Below are 11,827 nucleotides of genomic sequence, written 5' to 3' on the forward strand. Positions count from 1 at the left end.
GTGTGTGTGTGTGTGTGTGTGTGTGTATTCATCTATACCAAGGTACTAAAGCTGCGAGGATGTCTCCAGACAAAGCTGGCTCCACAGTTTGAGTTTCTGTTTCTGTCATTTCATTTAGTCTGCCATGAAGAACAGTATCAGCAGTAGACTAGTCAGAACCCATAGACCTCTAGCATTCCACTCCTGCTGAACAGCGTCTCTGCCAAAGCAGGTGCAGGAAAATCCTGTGATCCTCAGCCAGTCTGGTGGCACTTAGCATAGATATTGCTAGTACTGGGGCCAGAAGACTGAGCTCAAATTCTGCTGTCACTGATCAACTCCTTGACTAATATCTCCTCTAAGCTCCCTGTGTCTGTGCATTGGGCATATCGAAGCTGGGGAACTGTAGCTGTTAAGAATGTATGTTTCAAAATGGCTGGATTCCATGAAATTTGACTTCAGCCCTCTGTGTGGTTGTCACCATGGTAGCAAAGAACATGGAAAATGAACAGAGGATTCATTTTCCTGCCTGCCTATCCAGCAAGACCTGTTCTTGGTGTGGACAGGGGGAATGGAGGGGGATAAGCCTGTTGCCGCAAGCTACAGTTGCAGCTCTGCTGACCCAGATACATACCATGGTTTAGGAAGTAAAGAGAATTGGTAGATGAGGAAGGAGAGAAAAACAAAAACAGAAAAACTAAACAAAAGGAAGAAGAAAAATCAAAACACAGAACATCGACCAGCAAGCTCAGCCTCACAAATACTTTGAATCCTGCTGTTTTGGTTCTGTTTATTTTGACCAAGTGTTCATTTGTTTCAAAAGTCAGAGTGAGAAATCACCTCGGTTAAAATCTCAGAAAATTAAGTAGCTGTTTTCAGGTATGTCTACACACATGGGCGTGGCCTTGGTGTGGAGAGGAAGGGTGGGGAAGGGAACTGACGTGAGAGCTTACTGATGATGCATTTGCTGTCTGAGCTCTTCACCTAGGTGAGACTAAGAGACAAGGTGTGCACATGTGAAACCTCTTGCTTTCTGGGTTTCAGGAGCTGGAGTATCAGAAGTCTCAGCCCCCACAGCCTGGAGACAAGTTCGTGTCTGTTGTCAGCCAGTTCATCACCCTGGCTAGCTTCAGCTTCTCAGATGTTGAAGATCTTCTAGCAGAAGCTAAAGAGCTGGTAAATTTTCCTGTGTGCGCATTTGCATGGTTCTTCTGCCCTGAGTTTTTGTGTGGTGCTAAAGGACAGCAGTCCATGGTCAGGAAATGCAGCAGCAGATGTTTCCAGATCCAGTTGTTCTGTGCATCGGTTGTACTTTCATCTCCGGGGTAGCCCTTAGTGTCTAGCTGGCCTATGTTGCCTTTAGGTTAGCAAGACCTTGCAGGTTAGAGTGGTGACACCTTAGCCTTGGTTGCCACTGGATTGTTCATCTCTGGAAGCAGAGTAAGTGATGAGAGCTAGGAGCAGATATGACCAAGGCCACATATATCTGTAGGCTGTTTATCTCTAGGGGACAGAGGCTGGTATGCAGAGCAAATCAGCAGTGATGTGTTTCACTTCACAGCATCATTACAAAGGAACATTATTTTAGTAAGACACTTTGTTGTGGTACTTTCTATTTAAGATTTGTTTTCTTGTATGAGAAAGACTTTTGTTGGCTAATAACCAACACTTCTAAGCATGCTTTCTTGTTATATCTTCCCCTGGTAGCTTCTCACTATTCATAGAGTTGATACTAGGTACATTCCCCACCACAGGGTTCTATGCAGCCCATCTCTAAGTTTGATTTTTTTGTTGCTGTGCTAAATAAAATGACCAAGAGCAGCTTTGGGAAGAAAGAGTTTATTTGGCTTACATGCCCCAGTCAGTCCATTATGAGAGGAACTCGGGGTAAGAGCTCAAGGCAGGAACTAAAGCAAAACCCTTGGAGGAATGCTGCTTACGGGGCTTGCTCCCCATGGCTTGCTCAGCCCACTGCCCAAGGGTGGGCTGAGCTCTCCAACATCAATTAATCAAGAAAATGCCTCCACAGACTTGCCCACAGGCCTGTCTGTCATAGGAGGTCCTCAGCTGACGTTCCACTCTCCCCAGATATGTCTAGCTTTGTATCAAGTTGACACTCACCAGCACAATCTTTCACCATACTCCTTTTACTTAAGTCTTTCTTTCAAACCTGACTAGTAGGCATCGTTTTCAGTGGTCAGGTTGAGTTATCTGGTGTGGATGACTGAGCTCAAGTTCAGAGGGTATGTTCTCAAACATCAGCTAACTTCAGTGCTACCTTCCAGCCTTACCAATAAACAAGGAGACAGCATGTGCCACAGAGCCGCTATTAGGAATCCAACTGTAACATACCACGGTGCGAACAAGACAAGTTATAACCATAGATGTGGTCCAATCCACCACCACACCTGTATATTGTTGTGTTTGTAAAAGAAGGGACCCCTGCCTACCTCATCATGGAGCTAAAACACAGAATCAGTGGGGTTTTTTTTTAACATACATGCAGAATAGCCTGTGGTTTTATGTGTGGGAACATTCATCTGGCTTGAGGTTTCTTCAAATTTCTAAAACTAAAATATATATGACTTCATCGTCACTAGAATTCCTAGATAAAAAGATCATCCTTGTGATGGTCTAAAGTGCATGAACTTGAGTGTTTGAGAAGCTCAGCTGTCGACTGTTTATTGCTGTTTTGTTCATACCAGAACCTTTAGAGATCAGCTTATAAAACCATGAATCAAGCTAGACTACTCTAATGTGGTGTGTGAAGAATGTTATGTTTTTCCCTAAAGAGTTCTGTTTTGTAATAGAATATTTCCAAATAAGTCAAACATTGAGAACAGCTCTACATTGAGAGGAAATGGTTGGAAAAAATATGTTTTAAAATCTGAGGCCCAGTGAGATGTCTCAGTGGGTAAAACCACTTGTGATGCAAACCTGACGGCCTGAGTTCCCCATCCTGGTACCCACCAGGAGGAGAGAAGTCACTCTCAAAGTTGACCTCTGACCTCCACATGGGCACCACTGCACAAACGCACCTGCATACTTACATGCGTACACACAACTAAACCTTAAAATATTTAAAGTAATTAGAAAATATGTAAAACATACATGTCTTAGTCAAATTTGTTATGTGTAAAAACATGGAGAACATTCTTTAGTATGCATAATATTACTGTAATACTGAAAGCTTTAACAATATAAGCAATGCAGGTAACACAAAAATCAAGTCAATTAGAAACCATGGACTTGAAGATGATACAAACTTACTGTGGTCTGAATCTGAAGAAAATAGAAGGTTGGATTAGAAAGTAGTTGATAGCACAGGAAAGAGAATTCTGTGGACTCTGGAGCCTGATCTCTGAGCTGGGCTGAGCAGGGCCAACAGCACTGGGCCCTCACCCTAGGAACAGGGTACTGACAGTAATAGTGCCACCCTTGGGTTGTCCCGGTAATGCCAAGACTCCTTAGGAAAACCAACTCTCTAAGTTAGAAAAGAAAGGCCTCAGAGAACCAAAGTACAGTCAAGAGAAACTGCACATACTGGCTTATTGCTGTATATTTTGTTTAAATTTTTAAAATTATTCCATACTTTGTATTTGTCCACTTTGAAAGAGGGACATTAAAAAGATTTCTGAGCAGTAGGATTGGCCTACAGTACTGGCAGCCACAAACTTGGGATGATAATAATGAGTCCACAGTCAGTTATTGTTTCCTAATTAGAGCTAGGGAGCCTAAGACAGTATCAGCATTATTTATGGGTAGGAGAAAGCAGCTGAGATGTCTTTGGCCCCATTGGTTTTCCGCGTACCCCACGTGGCCCCAGTAAGCGGAATTAAGCTACTTCAAAGGAAAGCTTAAGTGTGGTGTTTCCCACCCGTGCGGTGCTGGCTTAGTCTCTCTGTCGTGGGTGTCCTGCTGCACATTCTGCTTTCCTGTTTACTGCTGTTTAGTTAACACGGAGTTGTATGAGGAGATCATAGGTGTTCAGCTAAAATGAAGTGGGCAAGAATCGTGGCTCGGGAATCGGGGAGTGTCTGTGTCTTGCTTTGGAAACAAGTAGGTGCATGCAACAGCTGGAGGTAAATAATTGGCTGGCTAAGAACCCTCTGTTGCATTTGAACTCCCGGCCTTCTCTGGAGAATTCGGTTTGACTATGAACTCTGTTCTCTTGGAACACTGACTTTTTTTTTTTTTTTAAACTTTTTCACCAGTTCACTAAAGCAGTAAAGCACTTTGGGGAAGAGGCTGGCAAGATCCAGCCAGATGAGTTCTTCGGGATCTTTGATCAGTTTCTTCAGGCCGTGGCCGAAGCAAAACAGGAAAATGAGAACATGAGGAAAAGGAAGGAGGAGGAGGAACGGCGGGCTCGCCTGGAAGCTCAGGTGAGAGGGGCTCCCTCAGCGGGCCCTCCTGGCAGCCTGTGGCCACAGCCCTCGGGTTTCAGTGGGTTGGCCTTTCCCCATTGTGGTGCCACATGACCGACAGATACTCCAGCACCCAGCTATGACCAGACCCAGGCCCTGCGTTCCCAAAGCACTGTCAAGGAGGGAAGAGCATGTGTTCTAGAGTGCTGCAGGTAGCTGAGAGCCATGCCACCGTTCCCTTGAGCAGTTCGGCTGTCTCTTCCCAAAGGCTGAAAAGGTGGAGCCACATCCCGCGAGTTTATCTCCTTAGAAACTGCCTTCAAGAAGTGATCATAAATTTGCAAAAGGACTTTAGCATCCCTTTAAAATAGCTGTAAATTATCTACTATTGCCTCAATTTTTTTTTTTTTTTTAAAGAAAAGACTATGGCGGAACTTACCTAGCCACTGGGAAGCATTGGTTTTCACTGTCCTTTGCTTTTGAAGTGAGCTCTCTCTTCACCCATACAGGTTAGCAGCCATAGCCGAACATGGCTTCACATAGGAGATTCATCCCCTCCCGTGGCCCAGAATTCTTACCTCTGTGCAGAAAACAAAGAATACTCTAACCTAAGAGGACTCTTTCTATGCACAGCTCAAAGAGCAGCGGGAGAGGGAACGGAAGATGAGGAAAGCCAAGGAGAGCAGTGAAGAGAGCGGAGAGTTTGACGACCTGGTCTCGGCCCTGCGCTCAGGAGAGGTGTTCGACAAAGACCTTTCAAAACTCAAACGGAACCGGAAACGCATTTCCAACCAGGTGACGGACAGCAGCCGGGAGCGACCAATCACAAAACTTAATTTTTAGGTTCCTTGCATCCTTTTCTAGAAAGCGCCGTAGCAGCCCTTTGGGGTGACCAGAACTTTCCATTACACTGCCTTGCGATCCAAAACAGTGGCAATTTCTTCTCTCCTCTGTGAGTGAAGGTGTGGATGTGTGTGTGTAAATGTGTGTGTATATATGTGAAAATGTACATAGAAGTCTTAAGTGTTGTCCGGGGACCTATGTGTATGCTTAAAAAGTTCATGTTAATGTGTACACCCAGAAACCCTTTGCGTATGCATTCATATTGAGTGGGATTCATTTTCTTTCCCTGAACACCGTGCCTGTTCAGAAGCACAATACTCTCTCCTAAAACAGATGACAGACATTCCTTCAAAGGGGGGTGGGGGGTGGAGAAAAGAGGAAGTTAAAAAAAAAAAAAAAGGCTTGTCTTGTGAAATATTTTATGGTTCCCAAGGTTGGTGTAGTGAGACGATTTTCACTGGTAGAAATGGAGTTGGTAAACAGACGGGTGAGCTCAACGGTTGTGGGCCAGGCACCGCCGCCCGCATCAGTGACTGACATAGCAGAACAGCTCCGAGGTTCGGATGCTGCTGTTGGGGTACATGCTTGTCTAGGGTACAAACGTCTGTTGAGAACATCTTGCACACGTTCATATCATGTAGAATGTCAATCACACTTCGTTTATATATTTAAAACTTGAACACCGTTTTCCCCCTAATTTCATCAATTTTTCTGCCAAGTGCTCTTGATGACTTCTTTCATTGGTTTGTTTTTTTTTTTTTTTTTTTTTTTAAATCACACTTTCCCAGTGATGCCTCCTGGATCCTGGTTAAGAACCAGAATTGCCAGAGCTTCCTCATTGACCTAACATACAGATCTATAGACCTGACAAATACCATTTCCCATCCAAGACTTAGCGGAAGAACTCCCTGAAGATTCTTCTTAAAGGCATAGGGGTGCTTCTGGGGCGTCTTCAGTTTTCCTCATAGGCCGTGCTGCATGTCCCAGGATAAAGGACACTCAAATGGACACGAAACGTCAACAGTATCTACAGGGATGCTCAGATCTATTTATCTCAAAGAATATTTGAAGTGATCGCTGTTACGTGTTGTCATTTTAAATTGTGTGTCAGTGACGCTACCTGTACAATTTCAGTCCAAAAAATAAAGCTCTCAGGGAGAAATGATAAAACACAATGAGCAGTAGAGAATAAAAAATGGACGCTTACCACTGACCTGCCAGCTCCTAGTATCCTTAAATTATATGGTATGTAAAGAGGACTGTTACTATTGTTTTCTTTTGCTTTATTTATTTGTACTAGGGTGTGGGGAGGGACTAGCATTTTCTCTTGTTTTCCATCTTTTGTGGTTGGGTTTCCTGTGGAGAGATAGTTTTTCCTATTGCACTACAATATTATTTACTCACTAAATTGAGGGTTTTTTCAGTCAAGTATCAAATATTTATTAAGCACTTACTATGTACCAGGCATAGTAGAGCTGTAGTGGTAAGCAAGACAGAGTCCCTGCCCACCAAGGAGTTCACATTCTCAATGGGGTTTTCAGGGACGGTAGAATACCAATGTGCATAGTATACAGGAACCGTACTACTTAAAAACTAATCTGTATGAACTATAATGTTTAGTGCAGATGGCGAGGGATCTGTGCTGTGTAAAAGCTGTGAAGCAGCGCTCTAAGAATTGTCAAGAGCTGTGCTTTTTACTTTTTGTTTTGTTTTGTTTTTCTTCATCACAAACTTAGCGACCTTCTACCCATTATGTGGAAGCAAATGGCTCTTCACTAAGGCAGTCACAGGGACAAAGCAGAGCTGACTCTCCCAGCCCCGGGCTAACCACAGTCTGCAAGCATCCTGGCTACAGTGCTGATGGAGTCTTGGCTCAGGCCAGCTTGTGGAGGAGGAGGAGGAGGAGTGGGGTGGGCTGATGGATTTCACTGTTTCTGATCTAAAGTGCCTCTTTGTATATTCTTTTCTATTGATAGCAGGAAAAGTTTGGTCCAGCTCAGTTTTGGAACTGTGGAGAGAGACTCACAACAGAGAGCAAGTCTATGTCGCATGTCCCCTTGCCCCTCTTAGAATCATCCTCACATCCATGTAGGCCTCCCGGTAGGCCACCTTTGCCATCCCCAGCTTTTGGGTTTATTTTCTTAAAGACTGTGTGCAGGAAACTTCATGTGCCATTGTTACAAACAAACAAAAATCGACTTTTTAGACTGGTGCTGGTGTAAGTAGCCACTTTTCTCTCATGAGTATGTATTTTAAAGATTTTTTTTAAATAATGCCAAACAAAGGAAAGCATTATAATTTTTAAACTTAATTAAATGTCTCGTATCTTATTAGCTTAGTAGCTGGAACCACTTAGTCTTTAGGTTGCAAGATTGTTGTTACAGAACCAAGAAAAAAAAAAAAAAGATGTTGTGTGTGTGCTATGAGACTGTACATTTTTTTAAATAGCAATATGCAATAAAGATGACTTCACTGGGTGTACAGATGTGTTTTCTATGCATTATTAAAATAGCAAGGTTAAACTTCCTAGTGTACTCTACCATTGAATTTAAATGTAGCAAAGCAGTGAATCAGAACACTATATGTATTTTCAAATGTGCTTACCCTGGACCTAAAGGAGCGTAGGTCCCTAGTGCAGCAGCATTTTGTATGTCTAGACTACACTGCTAACTCTTTCCATACTTGGTTGATGTGGCACATGTATGCCTCTGAGTTAGGTGTGATGGCTTTTCCGTCTCCAGCATCAAGACCTGTGCGTCGTGAAACATCCCTGATGTACTTCAGTACGAGAAACGCCACCTGCGAGGAGGAAGACATCCGGCAGGCTCCTTTCTCCTCAGTCCAGTTTGAAGTCAAGCTGAAAACATCCGTCAAGCCCGCCATACTCTGACCTTCCTGATCTTTGGACTCGGTGTTCTGATTACTGCCGCCAACTTTGTTTGCTATTGAGTTACAGGGCAACTGCACGGTACCTAAAACTGCTGAGTTCAGACAGGAGAGACATCCGCAGGTCAGACCACCCATCCTGCAACACGAGCACACCATTGCCTCCTATCTGTATGTGAGTGTGGCACTGTACACAGAACCACATAGAGCCTTGCTTGCCCTCGGTATGTGGATGACGAGATGTAAAGACTTCAGACCCTTCTAGGCAGTTTAGTCTTCACTCACCCGACCTTGGTGGTAACAGAGTCACAGCATGTGACCCATCTAGAACTTTGCCCTTTTCCTGTAGCCTGATGTGGATTTATATGTAGTAAATTGGATATCGTGTGTGTGTGTGTGTGTGTGTGTGTTCGTTCAATGTTGTGTGAACAAGTTTGTTTACACTTATTAGTTGACATGATATATTAACCAATTTCTACCATATTGAGGCTGTCACCAAACCCAGAGCTCTCCAATTCCAGCTTGCAGATTCTGGCTAGCCTAATTTACTAGTTTATTTAGGGAATCTTAGTTTTACCTCCTGAGTGCTGAAATTGTAGGCCACCACAATACCTGCCCTGTTTGTCCATGGAGTCTGGGCATCCTCACCCCAGTCTCTACCTGCAAGGGAGGAGCCGTCTCTCCAAGCCAGTTTGGGCACATTGGTTTGGTCGTAATCATTCCAAAGCCAAATGGGCAGCTCATTGATGGGTAGTTGAGTAGATGCCAACCTTGTGGGATTTGGGGTAACAGACTTCCTGTCTCTGGGTCATGTATAGGTTCTAATTATTAAGGTCTGCTTATTACATTGCACTTATAATGTGTTACATCTCTATATCTATACACTTCCTCCCAATAATATGAGCTTTGCTTAAGTTTAAAACAATTTTGAGGGGACTGGATAAATAGTTTGGTGGTTAATAGCACTTATTGCAGAAGACCCAGTAATTCTATCTGTGGTTATCTAAACTATAAAAAAAAAATACATTTCACACACACACACACAAACAATAATGAATGCATAGTGTGGCTTGATCGATGGCTCAGTGGTTGAGAGCACCTGTTGCTCTTGCAGAGAGGATCTGGGTTCGATTCCCAGCACCCACGTGGTGGCTCACAACCGTCTGTCACTCCAGGTCCAGGGAATCTAACACCTCTCCCTGGCCTCTTCAGGCACCATGCACACATGTAGTACACAGACAGAGGCCTGCAAGGCGAATACTCACACCCATAACGTAAATGTTTGGACTTTGTCTGGACAGTGAAGAAAGTGCCCCACCTGCCCTTTGATCTCTTCCCTGGCATTGTAATCAACTGTGTTTCCATGGTATCAAACAAACAATATGAGCACGGACGAAGGTTGCTTTTCTTGCTCTCTTTTTTTTCTTTTCTTCTTTTCCTTTGTCTAAGAAAGCCTTTTCTGTGTTACAAAGTTTTCTTCTGAGCCCAGGCTGGCCTCAGGGTCAGTTGCCCTGTCTCAACCTGCTGAGCATCTGTATTTTTATCAAACTTTGATAGGTTTGGGGTTTTCAGAGGAAGCAGACAGCTCCTAAGCCGAGGTGGGTTTCTTCACGTTACTTGGTGGTGTTAAAATTCCTTCTCAGAGGGGATGCCATAAGCACCATCTACCCCCTCTCCTCGGGGAGAGCCACCACCAACAGCTACCACTTTGAAATCCCAAAGGATAAGCAGAGGCACCATTCTGTTGGAGTTCGCTCTGGAGAATCCTTGAGGGCATAGGGTGCACAGACAGTGAGGAGTGGCTTACCCCATTGATGAGATGAAACCCTTTCCCTAGTCTCTTTCAGCCAATAATGCTGTCCCCCACCAACCCTGCCATGTGCAATTAAGACTGAGTTGCATACAATTAGGGGTAGGGAGCAACTAGATGCCCAGGTGAGAGTGTGGCCTTCCCACCCTCCATGAGGGTATAAACCAGTCTGTTTTACCTTCCCAATGCTATAACCCTTTAACACACTTTCTCGTGTGGTGACACACACACACCCAAAAAAAAAATCATCAAATTATTTTGTTGCTACATTATAACTGTAGTTTTGCTACTGTTATGAACTGTAAGGTAAATATCTGATATGCAGGATCTCTGATTATGTGACCCCTGCTGGAGATCCACAAGTTGAGAACAGCCTAAGAGTCACCAAGCCCAACTGGGACGGTCCTTTTGCAAGTGAGCTCAGTGAGCGTCCCAAGATGGTGGCCCTGCTTGGCTCAGAGGACAGTCACACTCAACAGTTAAGCTAATTAGTTCTCTCTACCTCCCTGTGTGGCTGCTCTAGGAGGAGGGAAGTGGGTTAGTAATTTCCAGTGCCACTTTCCCAGCTCATTCCTATACCCATTAGGGTCATGTTGGACCTATGTGTGACAAGTCTACAGTCCCTTGCGACTGGAAGCATTTGTAGTTAATGTCTTTCTCCCGGCCTCCAGGGGAAAGAAACATTCCAAGTCTCCTTGTCTTGGGCTTATCTGTTCACTCCAGAATCGGAGGTGGTTCCCGGAGAGGATGCTACCCAAAGTCTCCAAAAAACTATGAAGGAAAGATGGTACTTTTAAAAGGAGAGCCAGACTATAGGACACCCGGTCAATACTACACAAAAGCCCATCAGTTCCCTATGTACCAGGTATAAACAAGTAGAGTTTGAAATTCAATATACAATCCCATTCATATAAGTACCTCCCAAAATGAAATACAGTCTATAGGCATAGCTCTAACAAACTCTCTATGGAATTTAGAGGAGGGGAATAAGACTGTCAGAAGAAACTGAAAACCAAAAGGTAAAGATAGTTCACGTTTGCAGATTGAAAGCTCAGTGCAAGCCTATCTGGGCTTCCCAACCTGACTGAGAGATTCGATAAAATCACAACCAAAATCCAATAATTTACTCTCTGCTTGTCGACAAGCTGTATCTAGAATCTATTAAGCAAGTCCAGTGTTTTCACATTTTTATATAACATCATTTTCAAACTTCATGCTTAGGAACTGCACGGTTGTGTTAGAAGAAAATATGAATATGTTTTAAGTGATCTTATTTTGTTTTGGGCCATATCCATAGCCCCCATGTGCCAAATGTGGCACCGGGGGATTGGACACACCTAGAGGAGACCAGGGACCCCTAATAGCCAACACAGTATTGAAGGAGAGCAAAGCTAGGGTCTTGGAAGAGATCTGTGAGTGGGAAGCAGAGGCACAGAAGCCACTTAAGATCAGCAGCTGATGTTCCGACAAAGGAAGCCAAGGCTACACAATGCAACAGATGGCCTGGGCGCAGACCACAGTGCATCCTCCTCCAAAGAGTAAAACAAAAGAATGAATAACAGACAGACCCAAGTGCAAAACAGCTAAGGAAAACTCGGGAAAAGAGGGAAGAAAATCTGGCTTGAGTTTAGTTTTGATGACCAGCAAAACCATAATCTATGAAAGAAACAAAACTCCAAACTTTCTGGGCTGGCTTATTCAGCCAGCTCAGTGGTAGAACTCTCCCTTAGCATACCCCAGGCCGTGAATTTGAGGCCCCAGCATCTCCAAAAGAAGAAAGAAAAAAACTAATGCTCTGTTTAAAAAAAAAAAAAAAAAAAAAAAAAAAAAAAAAAAAAAAAAAAAAAAATGGAACTCTGAGCCATCGCCTGGTAGAAAGTTTTTTCAACTGACATCAGATAAAGTGATGGTACCCAAGATGTACAAAGACCCCTTAAAACTC

At 43.7% G+C, this 11,827-nt stretch overlaps 1 protein-coding gene across 4 annotated transcripts in view; it reads left to right on the forward strand.

The window, feature by feature from the left end:
* The window catches only part of Daam1 (dishevelled associated activator of morphogenesis 1), a 158,230-nt gene extending 149,768 nt beyond the window's left edge, over window positions 1–8,462 (forward strand). For all 4 annotated transcript variants that reach the window (XM_029484529.1, XM_029484530.1, XM_021179729.2 and 1 more), the window contains 3 exons: window positions 1,024–1,155; window positions 4,194–4,364; window positions 4,980–8,462. In XM_029484529.1, the coding sequence (XP_029340389.1) occupies window positions 1,024–1,155; window positions 4,194–4,364; window positions 4,980–5,189 (513 nt within the window). In that variant the 3' untranslated portion in view covers window positions 5,190–8,462. The remainder of the gene's footprint in view (window positions 1–1,023; window positions 1,156–4,193; window positions 4,365–4,979) is intronic.
* Window positions 8,463–11,827: the final 3,365 nt, after the last annotated feature.

This window comes from Mus caroli, chromosome 12 (genome assembly GCF_900094665.2).
Source record: "Mus caroli chromosome 12, CAROLI_EIJ_v1.1, whole genome shotgun sequence".
In the NCBI taxonomy this organism is placed as follows: Eukaryota; Metazoa; Chordata; class Mammalia; order Rodentia; family Muridae; genus Mus; species Mus caroli.